The 22363-nt window shown below is 42.4% G+C and overlaps 1 protein-coding gene across 1 annotated transcript in view; it reads left to right on the plus strand.

The window, feature by feature from the left end:
• The first annotated feature begins 6846 nt into the window (after positions 1-6846).
• The window catches only part of TMCC3 (transmembrane and coiled-coil domain family 3), a 124176-nt gene continuing 108659 nt past the window's right edge, over positions 6847-22363 (plus strand). Inside the window, exon 1 of the mRNA XM_063133772.1 lies at positions 6847-6884. Within this exon, the coding sequence (XP_062989842.1) occupies positions 6873-6884 (12 nt within the window). The 5' untranslated portion in view covers positions 6847-6872. The remainder of the gene's footprint in view (positions 6885-22363) is intronic.

Below are 22363 nucleotides of genomic sequence, written 5' to 3' on the forward strand. Positions count from 1 at the left end.
TGTAAAAAAAGAGATAATAGCAAACAAACAATTTAACCTGTACAATAAGGCAGTACAAAATGGCATGTGACAATTAGTCCTAGTGGCTGGGAGCAGGAGAAAAGGGAGTGAATCCAAGCTTGACGTTTGTGAGAACAGACGCCAATATTGTGATTTAATATGGCAGGTTTAGGCCACATCCAGGTGGGATCTTCCAAATCGCCGCTTCAACAAAACAAAAAAGGCAGTTCTGTACGCACCTATAAAGGTAATGGAGTCCTCCTTTCTTTAAGCTATCCTCATTCTTTTCATAGTTACTTTATTTAATTGGTCCAGTCTTAACAACATAAACATGCAATTAAAAACACACACATAGAGTAAAAATTCCAGATAATAAAACATCAAATCCATAATCAAAGCACACACAGTAAAAGGAAGCTGCAACATAGCCAGCTCTGTAGAAGCGACTAAGGAACATCTTTAGCAAAAGACCGTGCTGCAGATGATGGCTGAAACCAATAAGGAAGCAGGGTAGAACAATCTCTTGTCACTTCCTCCTAGAACAATTTTCTCCTGGGCAGCAGTGGGCTTGGAATCGTCAGAGATCCTCCTTCAGAAAAACGCAGAGCCATTTCATCAAAAGCTGTGCTCTGTTGTAATAATTTTGGAAAGCAATGGTTGGGTACATAGGCTTTCCTGTTTAAACTTTTGCAATTTGAAGTTGCATTATTATTATTTGTTAAACGTCTGAGGTCCTAGAATTATAAAGAGCAGTACCACAGCTAATGATGCCATAGCACTGCTTACTAACATAGCAGTGTTAGTTGCTATGCTACAGTAATTTCCTTGTTCCCTTTCAGATAATTAGTTTAAGTGAGGAGGAAAAATTATAAAACACCAAATTGTTTCCCTTCTCTTTCTTCAGTTTCACTAGCAGCTTTACACCTAGCATTTATACTGAGTAGTAAAAAGAAAAGAAAAAACACCATTTAGCTTATCTTAAAAAAAGAAAGAGAAGCCTTTTTTTAAAAAAATAGCTAAAATAAAATCTGCTGAGAAAGTTGTATTAAACCAGTTGGGGAGGTATTTCCATTTCTCTGGATACTCTATAACAGATTTTAAAGTTGCTATATTTCAACAGTAATCTCAAAGGGAGATTTCATCACAAAACTGCTAAGTCAGAATCCATTTGTCATTGCTACGCTATGCTCTCAGTGGCTGAGAAGAGTCTGGGAGGGGCTAGCTAATGACAGAAAAGGGAATTGCTTCTATTTAAGAGTTCATGCATATTATTCCTCTTGCTTTGCTAATTAGTGGGTCACACAGGGATGTAAGGTAAAATTTGTTTGGTCCAAATTTTTATACTTACCCATTTTTATACTTACACCTCCCAAACCCTTATGTGAACTGTCTTACATTGGCATGCCAAAATCCACACTTTTCAGAATTTTGTGATTTATTTATTTCATTTCTATATCACCTAAAAGGTGAAGCTCTCTGGGCAGTGCACAGACATTTTTTAAAAAAGGTACAGTGTAAAATATAGTGTAAAACCACAATATAAAACCACAATATAAAAGTACAACCAGAATTTTGTATTCCTGATTTCCTGATAAGACAAAAGGAGGTAGAGATTGCCCAAAGATGTAAGGAACAAGGAAAAGAGACAGAAGCTGAAACCCAGTGAGAACACTTCACCTCCTTAAGAAACTATTCGGCCTGCTCCAGATTTTACAAAATGCCTTAGATTTGCACTTCCAAAAGCAGTTTGCATAACAAAAAACACCCAACAATGGATTTAGGAAAACTTCTGAAGTAAGTGGAGAGAGATTTAACTTTCAGATGCATCCCCTATGTGAAAAAGTCTCACTAATTTTATGTATCTCATAGGGCTCATCTACACCAAGCAGGATATTTCACTATGAAAGTGGTATGAAAGCGGCATATAAAAGGCAGGAGCTACACTACTGCTTTATAGTGGTACTGAAGTGCACTGACAACTGCTGGGGCCCATTGGCACATACCATATACCGCTTTCAACCCATTATATCCTGCTTGGTGTGGCTCCTGCCTTTTATATACTGCTTTCATAGTGGAACATCCAGCTCCAAAGTATGAAGAAAATTGTGTTGGGCTGTTTTCTGCTAAACTAACTATATATATATATATATATATATATATATATATATATATGACATTCCTGAGGTATGTGGAAAACCAACTGCAAGATCAGCATTAGTGTCATACATCCTTAACCTCTAGATTTTCATGATTCATATAATCTACTGTAAGAACATTAAAATATCTGATAGTAAAATATACTTACATATTTTGTCAACAGAATATTTTGATATATTAACTTTTTATTATTGGGTGACTAATAAACAATGTGAATAAATTAGAGGAACTTGTGGACTTCCAAATGTTATACTAGAATTCCCCTGACCATTAGCCATGCTGTATGGGGCTAACGGGAGCTGGAGTCCAACAACATCTGGGGAGGCTACCCACACCCACACACCACTACAAACCTAGGAGTAAGCCCCCATTGAACACAGTTGCACTTACTTCAGTGTAAACATGCATAGGATCCTGCTGTAAAAGTCCATATATTTTGGCATATTGACTCTCTCCAGAAATATCTTTGACTAAAAACCACATGTTTTCTTAGTAGCATCTTCAGCTCTATGGATATTTGCTATTATCTTGTCTCCAACTGAGCTTCACATGGCTTTTAAGTACAGAAACATAAGAGCATACCACACTCTTCAAACCATTTCCTGCAAGCAGCAATGCAAAAATGTTGCCATGGCAACACAGTCCTCTTCTCCACCAATCAGATTAATTCTGAACATAAAACAAGATGATGATATTGTAACACGTACTGGCCATCCAAAGTAGGGGGGGGCACTCTGACAATTGTTCTACTAGAAAAATAAAGAGACACTGTCAATATCCATGTACATTAAATTTTATAACATACTTTGTCTTTATAACATATAGGATTGTGATCACAAGCACCTCATTTTTCTTAAAAAATAAATAAGTGCATAAAAATAATCCATCTATCTCAAAACAACAGCCTCTAGTCAATATACAATTTAGTCATCACAATGATTAGGATATTTATTTGTCAAAGTTAAGATTATCCAAATCAAAAAGAAATGCTAGACTTTTATGGCTGGAAAATTATGCCATAAATAGGGAAAGCCCAAGGTATTTTGGTGCCTAAATCAGAGTCGAAATGCCTTCCCCTTTGCTAGAGATCACTTTAAAAAGTTTTGTTACACCATTCAGAGACCAATTCCTGCCTTAGGTCACATCATCTATAATTGCTTTGGTTAATGGCCACTGTGCCCATGTCTAGCACTGCACTTTTAGATGAATGTGCACATGTATGCATGCATACACCACACACACAGAGTCATTCTAAACCCTAAACTGAGGGGGGGGGGGTTTAGATGGCCATATGTATTACTTCCATTTTGAAACACAAAACTTCTCTTCCTCTTCCAACCACCATTCCAGGCTTTTTAAAAATTATTTAATAGATTTATATAACGTGTACCTTTTTAAAAAAAACCTCTCTAAGTGATACAAAGAAAATACATAAAGACATAAAATGAAACATGTAAAACTGCTTCTGTATTCCTGATATGTTAGAACAGTGTTCCCTACCCTGGTGCCCTCTAAATGTGTTGGACTATGGACTTCTCTAAATGAGTGATTTATAGCATGCTCATAGCTGGCCGCTTATGGAAGGTTGTGGGTCAATTTCATGATGTCATCAACAGCCAGGACATCTCTGGCATTTCTCCCTAGTAATCCTGTTTTTTATAACGCAGAAATAATTGGGTATCTGTTTATGATGGGATTCATTCCACCACTAGATGGCGCTGTTTCATTGTAGCCTATTCTTTTCAATGGTATTTCCTTTTTAATTAAAAAACAGTGGTCTGAAGGAGCCTATTGTGAACATGAAAAGATTTGAGACCTGGGGCAGATCTTCACCATGCAGGTTATAACACTTTGAAAGCAGTTTGAAAACAGTATATGGAATGTGTCATGGGCCCCAATAGTTCTCAGTGCACTTCAATACTGTTATAAAGCAGTAGTGTAGATCCTGACCTAGTAAGTCCCCACCCCCGCAATGTAGAGAACGTCTACAACTCTCAACACCCACCCACACAACCTACAGTAATACTCCAACATATCTGAAGGGCACCAGGTTGGGGGAAACTGTGTGAGAACAACAAGAAAAACTAAATTATTTACCAATCCTGATTATTATTATTTTAAAAACCCCACCACCACTCTCTGAGCATGTGCAGTTTTGCATTTCAAACTTACTTAAATCATAGCACCATCATGACTACAGGAACAAAATGGAGTTTTCTCCTGCTGCCTTGATGCCTTCATCACCTGCCGCTTTATGGGTGGGCATTTGGAAGCCCTGAAGTTTGGCCTCACGGTCCAGCCTGAGCTGAATCACGTAGAGCTGGACCATGGGGCTAAAACTCAGGCCTTTGCAGCTCATGAGTTTCAAATGACCATGTAGAGAGTAGCAGTTGACGGTGCCATGATTTAAGTGAGTAAAACTACACAACCTCAGAGTATTATTATTTTTAAACCAAGGTTGGCAAACAACATTTGTGTTGTGTTGTTCTAACATCAGGAATGTAGAAACAGTTGTAAAACATTTTATGGTGGGGGTGTGAGGAAGAAGAGAAATGTTAGTTGTTAATAAGACAAATGTCTTTCTACCCACCCATCCCCTATCAAATAAGACCTAGGGTCTGAAATTACTTAGCTGCACCACTTGTACAGAGGACCAGGTTTCCAATTGAAGATATTGGTCTCTAGGGAGGTTCCAGATAAAATACAGCAAACTTGATTTAGCTTATCTTTGCCCGTAAAATATCTTTGTGCTTGAAATATAGGCTGTCCTAAATAAGGTTTCATTTCTAAACTAACAGTTGTCAGAGCTCAGGTCTGCCTGCACATCACACCTCCGAAAACGCTTTGAATATACTAGAATGTACTGTAGCCAGGGGTGGACTATTTTCTCTGCCCTCCCTTAATTTTTTAATTTTTATTATTATTTTTACAAACAAATAATTTTAAAAGTTTACAATTTTGTCTTTATAAGGGCTGAAAATCAGACAAACTCTTCCACTGGTGCCACCCACCCCTGAACTTTTAGGCTGCCTATGGGCCTGTCTTTATTATTTCACATGGGCTAAGTTCTGCCACTGAAATGGGCTCTTGGGCAAAATCCCGGTGAATCTTTTTAACCGTTTCTAAATGAAACTCTCCCACTGAGCAGACGAGGCAAAACTCATTAGGGTTCCGCCGCCAGAGCTTGATTTTGAGCCCCAGAGCTCAGCCATGGGAGATGGGAAGGGATAAAAAGGGGCGCCTTTGAAAACTTTTCCCACACGGGTGGTTTAAACTGCCTTTGAGCCCCTCTGGAGCTATTTAGGCATTGCAAATGAGCCTGCTGGCCAATGCAGCCTCTGCTACATTCCCATTACAAACGACTGAAGCGAGCCTCAAGTGTGGAAAAAGCGCTTCGAGCGTGTCCAGAATATGCGGGGCTTCAGCCCGCCGCACGTGCCTTTGCCTGCGGGCGGGAGCTCCCCATTCCGAGGGTCTCTCTCTCGCGCGCGAGCTCGCCCGCCTCCCAGACCCGCTCGAGTCCAAACGCCAAAGAGGGAGAGGCGCAGCGCAGCGGCTGGGTGGGTGGGAGAGCGCAGGTGCTTCGCACGCAGAAAGTCTCAGATTTAACCCCTGGCATCTCCAGCCAAAGGATGTCAAGTTAGCGCGGCAGGACTGGGAAGAGACCTCCGGTGTTGCCGGACCGAGGACTAGACAATACTAGGGCTTCAGAGACCAGTGGTCTGTCTCGGTATTTATGTCAGCGTCACATGCTGTTCACGAATCGCTCCGTTAGAAATCAACTGAACTGCGGTTTTGAGCGTGCAGGGAGTGGGGAGGAGATTGTGTGGCTGCACCTCTGTCCCTCTAACCCTCCCAGGGCCGCCTCTACCATGAGGTAGAGTCAGACTGCTACCGCCTGCAGCAGATTTTGGACGGCAGCAAATAGCGAAAGAAATCAATTCATTTAATAACGGTGCCTGTGCGGTTTTCTGACGCAGGTGCCAAAATAACTTTGTTGGCCTTGGTTTCTGGGCACCTTGACTTGGGGTGTGTGCATCATTCGCTGCTCTTCCGCAGGCAGCAAAATGTCTTGGGCGGGCCCTGCTCTCTCCCCTGTGTGCCTCCCGTTTTAGCTCTCTGCAAAGCCGCTTGCTCCAGCCTTGCTGGTTCGCCTCCTCCTCCTCTGCCATTAGCGTTGGAGCGCGCGCGCGCGCATGCTTGGATACCCTCAAGTTCGCCTTTCTGCTTGAGCGCGCCTGAGAGCTCGCGCGCTGAGGAGAAGGGGGCGGGGGTGGGAGCGTGAAGTCGTCCCTCTGCTCCCCTCACTCTCTGTCTCTCTGTCTCCGCTCACCGCTCCCCCCACCCCGTAGCGCTCGGTTTTGCCGAGGCCAGCTGCCGCCGCCTGGTTGACTCGCTGCGCTGCATTCGCGAGCCCGCCGCCGCCGCTTTCCTTCCTCGTCAGGCTGCTTAGTGCCCGGGAAAGTCCGAGAGCCGGCGTTTGCTGCAAACCCGAGGCAACCCTGGCGCTCGGGGGACCTGCCGTATGCGTGCCACACGCATGTGCAAACGAGGGCTCGGGGCTCGGAGCCGCTGCCGCGGCGGGCATGAAATGTGCGCTCCTCGGGCTGGCTAAATCCCCCAGCAAGAAATGCGCCGGTGAATGGCCAAAGAGCGAACGCGAGGAGGACGAGCCGGCCACCGGCGCCAGGAGCCCCAGTCGCTGCTTGCCCCGCATGCTGCGGAAGGTAAGGCTGCTGTGCTCGAGGGGTCGCGGAAACTGAGCGGCGTCCCCGCTTGGCAGCTGTTCCGTCCTCTACCCACCCCCACCCACCGCCCGGCCACGCGTGGATTCTCGTTTGGAATTGGCGCGCTTCAGGGTAGCGACATCTAAGAGCCTCGTTTGGTGGAGACTCGAGAAAGGGATGGCGTGGAAGTTGCTCCACGCGATGGTCTCCAAGATTAGTGAAGCGCGCGCCAGCGAGCGGAGAGGCTGGTGCTGTCATTTCTAAGAATTCGCCCCTGACACTAGGCCGGATTTGAAACACCAGAGAGGGTTCAGTGGGGCGGCAGGAGGAGAGGGAATACCCTGTTGAAACCCATTAGAAACGAAGCCCCTCCGTTGGACCTCTGGCGTCTTCTTTCCCTGGTGGAGGGCGGGCAAGGCATGCCAATCGTAGCGCAGCGCTTCCATGGTGTTACGAAAGCCCGGGGTCGTTTTGCGCCGGCTGCCCAGCCACCCACCCAGCGCGTTTAAAGCATTTATTATTACACGCGCGAGACGAATCGGATCCCCTAGGTATCCTGCCTCGGTTTCGCCGCCAGAGTGCGCTGTTTTTCTAGTTACGCGTCCCATTTGTTTCGGGGTTCAGTCATCCTTCCGGCCTCAAGCGGTGCCTTTCGCTAGGCAATGATTCGTCTCATAATTTGATGCGGCAAAGTGCCTTTCTTGTTTCTGAGAGGATTTCGGTGCCGTAACTGTAGCTTTCCTTCCGTGTTTATTGGAAAGGCAAGGTGTCAGAAGTCGGTTTCAGAACCATTTGTCCTGACTGCTTCCTCTCACCCTGGATGATGGCTGTGTGTTAGCTCAGCGTGAAACGCAAGACCCGCTGAAATCAATGCCTAGATTCTCATTGACGTGAACAGGGCTGATTTCGTTTCCAGCCTGCTCTGTGGCATAAGTTGCGTAGGGAACAAAGACACACCTCCAGTCCATCTGATCTGCACAATCCATCTATGCAAAGTGGCATCTGTCCTACCCATTTGTTCATGTGGCTACTCGAGATTACGGTGGGGACCAACCTGGGCCGTCTAAGGTGCATGGTGGCTCAGCGGCACTTCTTGAATTTCCCCCATATGCTAGCTACACTGTCAAACCAGCAGCCTGAGCAGTTGCTGTGTGGATATGCTTAACCACATCTCTGCGATGTAGAGCCAGTTCATATGCCACATGGAAGCATGGCAAGTAATTCGTGAAGTGGGAGTTGTAGATCTTACCTATGGTTTTCTCATTGTAACATACAACTGGGACCTGCAGCAAAATGTTGCAGCAAGAAGTGCTCCTGTTCAGGATTCCAGTCAGCCAACCACACTCTTTTCCAGATATTCTATCCCATTTCCTCCCCTTCCCCCATGATCTATTATCATTGGGCTGTTGAAGAGTTCTTAGGTGTGTTTTTCTCATTAAGGTTTCCCCCACTGGTTGGCTGTTTTAGTGTTTCTGCAAACCTTGGGATTCCTCAGAGAATGCTAATACCTACCTCTTGTTGGCTAATAATCCTGCCTGCACTCAGCAGCTGAGTTTGTTATTAGAACGAGTGATTAATCTTCCCAGGCCTTTAGCCTTTATTGTTTGTAAAATGCTAAACTTTTGACAAAGGAAATATGCAAAAGCCTCCCCCACCCCCAGATTCTGCATGTAAAAGAAACAAAAATGCTTATCTGAAAATGCTATGTAGTTTTGACATGTGGCCTGAAGTCAGGGGATGTCTCATATGTTCCAACAAATACAGGCAGCAGTTTCTGTTCTGTGATGCTCAGGTGTCTTGAGATAAGGGATGTACTGTTTATCTTATCTGTGCAGCTGGATATTTCCTGAAATAAAATACCTCTAACTAATGGACATGTGGCAGTTCAAATAATTGTCAAAAGTTTCTGAAAGCAATTTATAGCTCCCAGTAGGAAATTTGTATGCCTCAAGAATGGTTCTTAACACAGCTGTTGCAAAAGTGGGGTTTTCTTTTTTTCCTGTGGACACGGGAACTGATAAAGCTGTTCAAGACAATGTAATTCCTTGTTATTCCTGTCATGCTTTTAATTTGACCACTTTGACAGTGATTGTGCAGCCCTTTCTCAGCACACTCCCTATTCTTTCAAATGGGTAAATTAATTCTCTCAGCTGTGTCCAAGTAGAGAGCACTCAGTTGCAGAAGTTGCAAAATGATAAAATACAATGGGACCTGATGGGCATCTAGCCCAAGGTACAATACAGTATAAATCAGATACATAAAGTTAATTAAAAGAGCATATAAAACCAATACAACATCAAAATAACAATCAACAAAAATTCTCGGTTTAACATTCCTCTGGGTAGGCCTGCCGGAAAAGGCTAGTCTTTAAAGCTGCCTTAAATTCAGAGAGAGAGAGAGAGAGAGAGAGAGAGAGAGAGAGTTAAATTGACGAATCTTCTCTGGCAGGCCATTCCACAGTCTGGGGGTGACAGAAGAAAAGGTTCTCTGAGTAACAGTTGTCAGCCTAGTTTTGGCTGACTGAAGTAAGTTCTTCCCAGAGGACCCGAGTGTGTGGGGTGGATTGTATGGGAGAAGGCGACCCCACAGGTAGCCTGGACCCAAACCATGTAGGGCTTTAAAGATAATGACCACCAACAATTTGTACTTCACCCAGAAACTAATTGGCAGCCAATGGAGTGATTTTAATGTTAAGACAAGAGACCCCAAACCTAAAGCCTCTGAAATATATGCCTAGCATTTCCCTAAATCTCTTCTCTAAATCTCTTTTCTTCTTTTTGTAAATCACTTCTCTGAAGTGATGCAAGTCTAGCATTTCCAGAAAACCCTCTAAGAAAGGCAGTTCTAAATAGTGTGCAGTAAGAGTCCTGTTTGTGCCACCAGAATGTCATGTCAGTTTGGGGTACAAAGCAGCACAGAAAAATGGGTGGATATTAGGCCCTGTTAGTAAAAGTTCTGGCAAAAGCTGACATAGAGAGACATGGTAAGACTATGCTTCTGCTTGGGTGCTTTGAGTGGCATATAGAAATTGAATAGGAGTGTGACTTGAAAGCAATGCTGATGCCTTTGCATTGTGATCTTTAGGAAATACTGTAAAGCACTGCAACATAGAATTTTGTGTTTTTTTATTGTTGGCCTCTTTATTTACAACATTTGCTGTAAGAATGAGTAATCAATCTCATTCATAGTGTGTAGCCAAGAAAACAGCAGAGACTGAATGCCACCCTAACACTTCATATTCATGGTAGCTGTACTATGTGCTCTGTCTTGTGATTTCTATTTGAAAAGTCTAAAGTCTACTGCTATACAAGAAATGGTTACAGCAATATGTATTTAAAAGTGCAATCCTATGCATGTCCATTAAGAAGTAAGCTCTATTACAGAGGAGTTCAGACATGCTGGCTCCTGTATACATGTTGTGCTTTGTATTTTCATTGACATTACCCTGACACCTTAATTAATTGTATATACACTTCCTTCCATTGATTAGATTAGAGAGTTGTTCCTAGGAGACTATAGAAACATGCAAATATCTACCTGATTGCCATCAGTGCCCAGCCAGCTAATCCATGAGGCTATGTGTAAATTGGCCAGTCCAAACCCTTGGTGGGAAATATGGCCCAATCCTGAAGAGATCCCACTCCCAAGAGTGCCACCTGATCCTCTTTTGTGATACCTCTTGCTTTCCATACTTTGCCTTCCACAGTACAGTTCTTGCAGCTGGCTACCTGATTGATTTTTATAAATAAATTAGGGTGACCATATGAAAAGGTGGACAGGGCTGCTGAACCTTTAACAGTTGCATAGAAAGGGGAATTTCAGCAGGTGCCATTTGTATGCATGCAGCACCTGGTGAAATCCCCTCTTCACCACAACAGTTAAAGCTACAGGAACTATACTAGAGTGACCAGATACAAAAGAGGGCAGGGCTTCTGCAGCTTTAAATGTTGTGATGAAGAGGGGATTTCATCAGGTGCTGCATGCATACAAATGACACCTGCTGAAATTCCCTTTTCTATACAACTGTTAAAGAGATACAGGAGCCCTTTCCTCCTCTTCATATGGTCACTCTAAATAAATAAATAATTTTTTAATGCCCCAGAGGTTTTCTCTCATACTCCAGAATCACGCTGTTCTTCCCTTTGTTCCGCCCCATCCTGAGTACAGCCTCAGAGCCATGGAGTCCTTAATACACTTTGTTTGGAAGCCTATAAATGCCTTTGAATTTGAGCACAAGTTCTTTCTTTTTTTGCTTAGGCACCACTGTTTGTGGGTTTAAACTCAGATTAACCCAGGGTTCACTTGGTTTCCAAGTGATCCTCTCCTAGCACTATCTCTTGTTCCACTCAGGTGCCTACCCCATGTTTCCAGGGTCAGAGTCCTCCATTTCTTTTCTTGGACTACCTTGTTGCCTTCTTTGCCTAGAGCACAAGTAGCCAACATGGCACCTGTGAGCCCTAGTGCTCCCTCAGACACCAACGCACCCTTGGACAATTTTCTTGGAGACCACTGAGGTAGCCTGCCTTTTCTACTTTTAATTTGTTTAATATAACAAAATTCCTTAGTGGCAGCCAAAGTGAGGGCCTCTAGCTATTCCCATCCTTTTCTTATGAAGCCTCTGAGGGCAGCTGGCTGTAGGCTAATACTTTCATTTGAAGGTCAGTTTCTAAAATTGCCAGTTGTGCCTATGTGACAAAACACTGCTTACTCTTGGCCCAGAGAGATCTGTTTTACCTTGTACACTCAGAGAGAAAAGCTTTACCCCCTGGTAAAATGCTTGTTAACTTCAAAGGCAGGTTCCATTCCATAAAGTGACATGGAATAACCTGTGCACTCCTTATTTCCATTCTTGGTGCCTTATAGGGGACTTCCTACCTCTGTATGGGCTTCTGGTTTGTTGTTGTTTTTTAGTCCAATAGTTTTTTTAGTTCAATAGGGAATCTGGAGCACTGTGGAACCAGCAACCAAATGTCTCAAGCCAAGTGCAACCTTTTAGTCACCTTTTTAAACCTTTTTGGGTAGTTCCCTTCCTTGCCTCTTTGCCTCAAGTTTTCTTGCTTCCCTCCATGTTTGTTATTTTCTTTGGTGAAGGAGAAGTCCCATTCCAAGGTTGTCCATTTGAAATTCTATTTTTGCACCAACTATCTATGACCAATAATAACCAGGAAGTGAGGTCCTTTATGTTTCCTTTACTCTGGAAAAACTTAATTATAATACTTCAGCTCTATTTCTTTTCCTTTCCTCCTTTAACCCTATCGGTTTCCTCCTCCTGCAGTGCACTGTTGTCACTATAATTTGAGTTTTCCTTTGTGTGTAGCTTCCAACCCCTGCCTTGCCATTTCCATGACACCTCCTTCCACTCATTATTTGGCAAATGTGAATCCCCCCATCTCTGTCTGTCTTTGTCTCTATGTTATGCCTATTAGAATTAGTATACTGCACCAGGGGGCTGGTATACTAACAAAGCTGTTTTTACCTTTTGTAATCAATGTGCTTGTGTATGTTAAAAATAAGGTCTATAACTTTGGACCTGAATGGTTGTCAGAGCAATTATTTCTCCACTTTGTTTAGACACAGTACATAAATTTACTGTGCACATGTGACATCAGTGGAAAAGGTCTTTTCATTCCTGCATTTGTCATTACATATGTACACAAACAAATTTACATATGTATATGAACATGCAGCAACAGCTCCAGTAAGTTACTCCAAGGTAAGTATGTAAAGGACTGCAGCCGTAACCAATATGTTTAGTGTTAGGCAGAGGAAAACTGTAGAGATTTAAAATAGGATTATTCAACACAAAGACTTTGAAAACAGCAAGAAGTGTACAATTGCACAGAGCTACTCTTCCTGTTTAAAACTTGATAGCTCAGAGTTGCCTGAAATGTTGTGTTGGGGTTCAACAAAGACTTGCATTTGCCCCCTCTCCCATTCCATTACTGCATTTGCTTAGAAGTATATCCCATGGATATTCAAACAATTTGCTTCCCAATAAATGTGTGCTTAAGACAGGAGCCTTAAAGGTTGTGAAACTTTCCATTTACAACTGAAGCTTCTTGCTATTTGCTTTTAGAATTTAGTTGCCATGGATTCCTTTACTTAAAGTAATGTCAGTTGCAGTCTCTGAGTCAACCTGGTAGCGCATGTAATTGTTTATAGCCCTTTGTACCTCAAATAAATGAAAGGGTTATATTTCTAAGAGTTCAAGTTAACTAACCAAAAACATCTATATTATATTAAAACAGAGAAGGAGCATCTACCACCAGCTGCCTATGATGAAGGCAACTTGCTTTTGCTAATGTAAAGAAATAAGGTCTGAGAAATAGCCTTGAGCTATCTTTAGGGGCTGTTGTTGGTGTATGGCATTTGTGCCTGCATATGTTGTTTGTTGCGTAGTCATGAATTATTTCACTGCCATAATACCTCAGGCGTGAAGAGATTTTATATGATAACACAACTTGCCATTGCTCATTCTATCTAAAACAGATGCTTGTCATAATAATGGCTTTAAAGAGAGGAACACAAGGTGTCTTATTTTTAATCAAATTTATTAAATGGGTAGCAGATTTGTAAAGAGGCAAGTATCTTCCCCCCTTTTTCTTCCATGATGGCATCTTCTGTACAGAGAATGGTGTCCTAGGAATACTTTATCTTCTTTTGCCAGGCTTAATCCAAGGCTTCCCACAGTTGGCATGGGTAGGCTCTGAAGCAGATCACCCATTTTTCAGTTGTCTTCACACCGTTGTATAGACAGGTTAACCGTTGTACAGGATAACCATTATAAAACTTTGGTTTAGGGCATGGGTGGGGAATATGTGGCCTTCCAGATGTTGTTGCACTACAGTTCCCATCAACCCTAGCCAGTATAGCCAATAGTGAGGGATGATGGGAGTTGCAATCCTCCCATCTGGAGGGTCACACATGCCCCACACCTGGTTTAGGGCTTTCTTTTTCTAGATTAATTTTTTCAGCCTGTTTATGGGATTTAATCATTATGCCTTTTTTGTGAAATTCTAGAGCCAAGAAGATCTCATGGAAAATACGTTCTCTTTCTTCTCAGTGCTCTGGTAAATGTCAACCAGTGCTTGAGATTTCCACACTGATGTAATAAGCCTTCCCAAGGGGCACCCTATTTCAGAGATGCCCTAATGACACTGTTCAGAGATGTTTCTCTACAAAAGACCCGACTCTGCAAGTTCCTCCCCTCAACTGGTTGTACTGAGTATTCTAACATTCTAGCAGAGAAAGGCTTTTTTAGGTTCACTTATTATTGCATTATATTTTCTTTCTGGTACTCACTGACAGCAAGAATCCTCTAGGGGACTTTTTACATTCTTACTGCTTCAGTACTTTTCTTTGTTAAATTCAATTTAATTTTAGTCTGTACTTTCCCCTGTTCTTAGTTTTCCTCTGTTTAAATAGCCTTTTACTTAGGAAACATGGGAACATGGGAACAAGTCAGACCATTGGTCCTTCTAGTGTGTGTGTATGCAATTTACCGGAATGCAATTTACAGTTTGGAATATAAGGTACAGTTCAGGTTACCCTTTTAAAAAAAAGAAAGGAAAGGTACTTTCAATGGAAAAGGTTCAGAACTTAAATTATATGGGGTCATAGCATATTCCCTACAAAAAGGGTTAAAACACTTGGAGCTTTTAGGTTTAGACTATTAAGAGGTGAACTTGATGGAGAGATACTTCCATTATTATTATTATTATTATTATTATTATTATTATTATTATTATTATTATTATTATTATTATTATTATGCCCCATAGATGAAATTCTCTTGGGAGTCATCCAATGAAATTTATTAGCAATATTTTCCAAAGTACTATTTCACACAATATATTATAAACTTATGGAAGTCATAATGGCCAAGACCTGAGAGCCCTTGGAGACTGATCTCAATGACTCCAAGGAGGCATCAGAACAAGTCCTTCTAAACTGCTGTCCTTGGTCTTAGATCGCACATTCTGTTAATATGACCTGAAGGATGTGCTGCTGACTTCCAACTCAAAAGGAGTGGAACTCAGACTCCTCTAGTGAGCAAGGACCCCCTGAGGAATATTCTTCAAAATGATCCTCCTATCCTCAACCTCCAGGAGAAATCAGCAACTACAGAAAAGGATATTGGGTCTTTAACAGCCAGATGCAGCACTTGAGGGGTGGCGCTTCCAGAAAGACTCTCCCAGCACAGCTGTAAAACCCTATTAGTTACTCCAAGTCAGTACTGGGATAACTTGTCTGGTCTCTAATGCTCCACAGCCCTGAAACGGAATCCAAAGTCCTTCGCTGATACCTGCAGCACTGGCCATGGTTCTGAAGCTGCTGGGCCTCCTCCTGTAATGACCCCTTGCCTGAGTCATTACCTAGAGCAGAAGACTCCCCTGATGGAACTGGACAACTAACTTTGATTATAGAAGGATAGGTAAATCCTTAAATTCATAGGAGAATAGGTCAATCAACAACTATTAAGTGTGATTGCTCAAATGAACCCACGTTTATAGAGGCAGTATACCTCAAATAACTGATGCTGAGGACATACAATAGTTGCGCAGAGTGGTAAAGCAGCAGTTTCTGCAGCTGAAACTCTCCCCACGGCCTGAGTTTGATCCCAGTGGAAGCTGGTTTCAGGCAGCCGGCTCAGATCGACTCAGCCTTCCATCCTTCCAAGGTCGGTAAAATGAGTACCCAGCTAGCTGGGGGAAAGGTAATAACAGTCGGGGAAAGCAACGGCAAACCACCCCGCTATAAAGGCCTGCCAAGAAAATGTCAGCGAAAGCTGGCGTCCCTCCAAGAGTCAGTAATGACTCAGCGCTTGCACGAGAGGAGGTTGCCCTCATGTTCCTGCTAGTAAGCCTTCCAGAACCATCTGGCTCACCACTGTTGAAAACAGGATGCTAGACACAATGGACTCTTGACTTGATCTAATGGCATGGCTCTTATGTTGTTAGATCAAGTGATTAATTTGTTGGCCATGTCAAAGGGAGAAAAAACTTGGCTTCAAAGTTTGATAAGAAAATGGTATATTTGGCAAGAATCAAGTGGTTTAATATAAAGGAAACAAGACAAATCACTTTCTGGAAAATTATGTGACAAGCTTTGGCGAATGGGACAGTATATACTGTTGCCTGAAATTGCTATGTATATAAACAGCCCTTGGAAGATGCAGTTGAAAGCTGACTTTTCTGAGAATAACAAAATAGGGTCTATTAAGATTCCTCCTGCATCAAATATATTAACTCTTTAAATATGACACCAGAATTTTAAAATACTACAAATCTAGATGAATATGCAAGGGAAAAAAGATGATTTAAATTAAATGTAGTGCTACAAAAAAGGCAATACCACCCAGTATCATTGCAAGGAGAAATTGCAAAGGTAATTATTCTAATTTTGTAATTTCACAATTCCAAGCTGTTTTATATACTTGAAGACAATAAAGGCCTTAGATCAATACTATATCATAGTATTGTAGCAGAATCAATAGAATTATACATGTGGTTAAAGTTATTAGTGTAACAAAAATAATGTTTTGTTTAACCATTGTACCTGAGCCCAAATCCATCAAGTTTTCCTTCTACAGTACATGAGGGAGATGCATGTGGAAAACCTGGATTAATTAAATAATTAATAATTTTTAGCATTTTTATCCCCCCCTTTAGCCAAAAAGGCTCTCAAGGCAGCTTACAAAAATATTTCTTAAGACAGTCCCTGCCCACAGGCTTGCAATCTAAAAAACATGACACAAAAGGAAAGGGGATTGGGAGGGAGGAGTGGGGGGAAAAGAAAAGCAAATTCAGGCACTAGATTCTTAGTTGCAAAGTTCAGCAGTGACAGTTGGTAGCAGGAGGGAGGGGGGCTCTCAGCTGGAGCTGGATCCAGGCACGATGGAGAGGTGCCTGGCTGCTGCTTCCTCCCCCACTGATGGCCTCTGCAGAGACAGCTGGTAACAAAATTTAATGAACCTCATTGGATGGCCTGAACAAGTAACTGTCCATGACCTGCATCTGATGTGGAACCCGGAGTACACTAGAAGTTGGAGCAATGGACCAGTTAACCCAAAGGATCCTGAAGGTTTTATATATACATTCCAGCTCTTCATCTTCCTGGTCTTCTTTTGCTCACAGCTGGGTCTTTCACTCCTCCTGAGTAGACATTTCCTCTTGAATAGACACTTGGTGATAGAACCAGGGCCGGTGCCTGACTATTTTGTGCCCTAGGCAAGGCGACTTCCAATTGCATGGAAGTCCAAACGTGAGCACCGAGTGGAGAGCTGGAACTGGCTCACTTCGATTTGGGACCGAGCCGTCTGGAATTCACCGGAACTTACTTCCGTGTGAACGCAACCCACTATGCAGCCTGGCATCCCGATCCCCTCCTCACGTTTACTCGGGGGAATAAGGCTTCTGAGTAAGGAGGCATAGGTGGATTGGGCCGCACTGGTGCCTCCCGGTGCAACGCTTTTTTGGATGCAAGTCCCATTGATCCACGCGTGCAGGATTGAGAAGCAGGAGAGTTTGCCTTGCGAGGAGTCCACAAGTCCCTAGCTTTCCTGGAGGAAGGGAGAGGGAGTCCCGCTTGCCCGCCTGCCTGGACATTGGGCAGCTTGAGCTGCTCTGGGAGGGCGGCTTCTGGGCGGAAGTCCAAACCTGGAGCCACCGCCCCACCCAGCTTCCCTGGCTTCACTTCGGCTGGCTCTGGGAGGGCGGCTTCCGGGAGGAAGTCCGAATGTGGAGCCGCCCACCCCACCCCAGTGTCCCTGGCTTCACTTTGGCTGGGTGGGCGCCAAGTGCCATCTCGCCCGCCCAGGCCCAGCTGAATCCTCGGGCCGGCCTGGGCCAGCTCACACCCAACAACGCACATGAGTGCTGTGGCACCCGGCACCCCTTATTATTATTTATTATTATTTATTTATATAGCACCATCAATGTACATTAGCTTGGCGCTCTAGGTGGCCACCTGAGTGGCCTCTATGGTAGCACCGGCCCTGGTGGCCAGACACTTCCGGCAACTCTTGAGTTTCCTATTGCATTTGCTGCCATCTTTGCTCTGTGCCATCTTTGCTCTGTGGGGTGAGAGATAAATTGGGGATTGAGGACTAAGACAGGCTCTGGATAAGGTTGAATTGATTATTTAGGAGACCCAGTGAGGCATCTTCAGCTTCCTCCAGGTCTTCTGTTGGAGTAGAACTTTCAGCAAGATCCCAATCCTCTTCCTCTGAAGAAGTCTCTCCAGGATCTGGGTGAGAAAATAGCCTGACAGTCACTCCATTCAGACTAACCTATCCTACAGTGTTGTTGGGAGGATAAATGAGTTTCAGGGCCCAGCTTCACCATTGCAGAGGCCCTTTGTAGTTTATAGCTAAGATTTAATTAGAAATAGTGTGGAAGGGCCTGGGCCTATTTCAGTATGTGGAATATCAGAATCTGTGTGAGCTTATCTACAAATAGAGGCTCATCAGATTGGGGGGGGGAGAATAATGTTTCCCTATCGTCACTTTGCCTCCTGCTTCTGTCCCACAGTAGGGATGAGCAGCTTCCTCTCTGTTCACACAGGGAAGAAAGCAACGACCTCATGGTCCATTCAGTGAGCATTTTTATGGTGCAACCTCTCCTGTACATAGCAAGAAATAGTGCCAATTAGCATTACAGCCAGAAGAATCAGATTTTCTAGGTGGCATTTTGAAGTGGGGAAAATGACAGAAGGGCTGGGAGATGTGCAGGAGGGATGCAGTTTCGTTAAAGTGTCCTGCAAAGATCTGTGAGTGGCCAGACATGAGCGTGCCATAAAACACTTGTTTGATGATGCTCCTAGATGGCAGGAAACTACGTTGTCTTTGAATGTATGTTTTTAATCTGTATAAATAAATAATACCCCCCCTCAAATCTGATATTAATTTATCTACACCAGTGTGCTTATCCCAATTTGTTTAACTTTTCTTTGTTGGAGCAAAGACAGGATATGAATGTGATAAAATAATAACAACCTCTTACATTTCTCTGGGTCTTCTTGTGTAACAGAAGCACATGGATTGTACACCACATGTGCAGATCCCTTTCTTTTATCTTTCCACACTGTAGGCAAAGCAACTGCTCTGCTTTTAATGAATCTACAGTGCTCTATCTTGCAGTAAAAGGTCTGACATTTGCCATAGTAAAAAGTGGATCAAGTATGATCTCAGCAGTATACATATTTTAAATTGCATAACTTGGAAATGTTAGTAGGTAAAGTACTATGACAACTGGAAATTATTATTGCTTTTCCTTTACCTCTTTAAGTATTGCTCTCAAATGTTGATGTATTGCATGAAAATTGCAATATAATGACCCAATATCACAGGATGGATAGAATCCTATGAATGTGTTGTTCCAATTTTTCTTATTCTGATTTATGCAAAATGTGGTGGTAGATCTAAGTAAGTCATATGTGTCCTATAGTAATTTTCCATGTTTCTTCCTATGTGCCATTCTTTGTGTGTTGTTGGATGTAGCAATTACTGAAAAGGCTTAGCAGTTTATAGCAGTTCACAGGGATAAGAAGGGTCTGTTTTTCACAGTTATTCTCACAGAGTTAATTGTATCACTTCATAAATACATTCAGAGAGCTCGGGCTGAAATGCAACATTTTGTATTAAACAATGCTAGTCTGGTGTCTCAGCAGGCAAATAGACCCTGCTGCTCTGAAGGAATTATAGGTTTGTCTCTCTCAGCAAATGTGTTTGGGTTTGCTGCAGTGTTAATAATTTTATCCCTTTTGCAAACATATGTGTATGATTGGGCTCTCTTGCTTTGTTTAAAGAGAAAAAGTAGCGTGTAAATTGGGTGGGCAGCAATAAACATTACAGAAAAATATAATTTAATGTTACAGGTGAATGATGTGCTGTGGTATAGCCTTTTACTTTTAGCAGTTCATATTAAATTAATATTGTAAATGCACATGTGTGTTAAGCAATATGTAGATAACATTTGTATTATTGAGAATCAATCATTCTTCTGATTTAATTAAACCTTCACTTTTTAGGCCATGTTCTCAAGATCACTTGATATGGATTATTCCATAAAATACAAACATTCTTTGGCCAACCTTTTGATTAGGATTGTTTCATGTGGTCAGAGGGAGATATCCAACATTGTGTAGGCACACTTCCAAGTACATAGTGGAACTTCTTCTCTTCCCCCCATGAAGCCCCTGTCCAGCCCCCAAATCTGGGATCTCAAACTTTTGGCGCATACTTGGGGGTGCAAGGAGACTGCAGGGGTGGGATGGGGAACCCATTCTTCTGATGGATGCCGTTTCATCAGTGAGCTGGGGGAGACATATTTGTATGCCACTCAACACTTTCAATTTAATCAGTAATATCAGTATTTATTATATGATACTAGTGATTGGCCAATTAAGTTGATGTATTGGGTTATGTATGTGTGCTGAGCACCAGAGGGCAACCTCACATTTGCTGAGAGACAGAGTTATATGGCTGCCCCTTCCTCCTGCTATTCCAACCCATATGAAGCTGGGTCCATTTGCTAGTTTAATACATAATGCAAATGAAAAATGTAATTGCATTTTCCTTTGGTCTTGGGAAACAAGGAGTTGAGCAGGTATTTATTCTTCAAATTCAGAATTATATTGTAAATGTACACCTCATTTTTTACTTTGACCTTTCAGTTATCAAGTCAGATTATGTTGCACTTTACCAGCATCATCAGATGGGTGGATTTTTGCATTTCCCTACCATTGCTATGGCCTCCTGCTGCTGTCCCACAATAGCGATGACCTCTTTATACGGGGAGAGAAAGAGGAAGCAGCAATGACCACATGGTCCATTCAAGGGCTGTTTATTCATGCCGGTTTTTCTGCACACAGCAGGAAATGGCGGCACATTCCATTTTTTAAAGAAAAAGATGGATTAAAAGGGGTCTATTTTGTGATGGAAAAATGAGCAGAAGGCACATGGGAGGTGGACTTCGTCATCTAAATGATGAACGAACATCTGTAAGTGGGCAGTAGTAAGCATGCAATAAAGTGCTCGTCTGATGACACTCTTTATCTCTCCTGACACTCTTCAGAGCATGTGTTTGAATTTGAAATGTAGATTTTTTACCTGGATGTGTATCAAATTTCATTCCAATATCTTGGTATTCAATAGAATGTTCACGTTGCAAAAAAAGAAAAGGAAAACCTGCCTAGTTTCATCAGAGGTATTTTCTAATTGATCAGATCTAATTGTTTTCTATCAGTGAATCCACTTATTTAATCAACTAGTGGTTAGGTATCTCTCTCATTCTGTGACTGAGATCTAGAGTGCCACCTACCTACCTCACTATAGAAAGAGTATCCAATAGCGACAGTATCCAATGCTGGTAATCCACTAATTCTAAACACAAGTGGTAATATCTGCTAGCACAATGGGAAACTAACCAAGGAAACTAGTTGAAATGATCACTTTCGGAATGGGACCAGTCATATGCCAAAAACGTTCCATTGGCTTCTCCCATCCTGGAAGTGGTGGTTTCAGCTGGTTTCCAGTTGCACAAGCCTTCACTTGTTTCCCATTGCACCAACACACATTCCCACTAGTGCAGCAGCAGAAGCAGCAACACCATTGGATACTGTCCCTCATTGCAAATCATTTTGGGGGAAGAACTTTCATTTGCATTTTTTAACTTTTAGTCACAATTAGACTGTATACAATTTGACAAATTACTGATGAGGTTGGAAGAACAGATTGAACAATCCAAATAATTTAAGACCTGATCACATAAAAATAAATTGCAAATCTCACATTTGGATTTGGTTCAGTTTTTAATGGCCAACATTCTCCAAAGAGGAAGCACTTCAGTGTATTAATAACACTTAAAGGAACCCAAGGCTTTCTTGGCTGGTTTTTAATTAAAAAGTTCTTTAGACAACTTTGTGATACGAATAACAGTTTTAGATATATTAACCTGTTCAGGTAGATCCTGCATATCTTGAAGACCCTCTACTATTCTTTGCCCCATTATAATAAATGATCAATGCTCCGGGGGAAAGGGGGTGGGGTCAGAGGAAATATGTGTGGTCATCTGGAGAACCCTGCAGGGCAAACCAGGAACCCCAGGTGAGCTGGATTTGGCTCACAGGACTGCAGTTTGACACACCTGTACATAGTGTCTCTGGTCTAAGGGGATCTGCCATCTAAAGTCTGACAAAGGAAAGAGAACAGATGGACCAGAGGTGAAAAGGTAGCAAGGCATAGATAAGAGGAAATGCAGTTATGTTTATGCAAGCTTCAATACAGCTGTATAAGAAGCAAAGATGTAGACAATGGGATAAGGAAGGACCCCTTTGGAAGTGTTTTAAGGCTTTTTAACAGAATAAGATTTTTGGTCCTCAAGACTGAGCCTTTGATTTGGAATTCAGTTTTAGCATATGGTTTATTTTATTTTCTTAGCTCTTGGGATGAACTAGGCTATAAATTTATTATTGGCCAT

This window comes from Elgaria multicarinata, chromosome 9 (assembly GCF_023053635.1).
Source record: "Elgaria multicarinata webbii isolate HBS135686 ecotype San Diego chromosome 9, rElgMul1.1.pri, whole genome shotgun sequence".
NCBI lineage: Eukaryota > Metazoa > Chordata > Lepidosauria > Squamata > Anguidae > Elgaria > Elgaria multicarinata.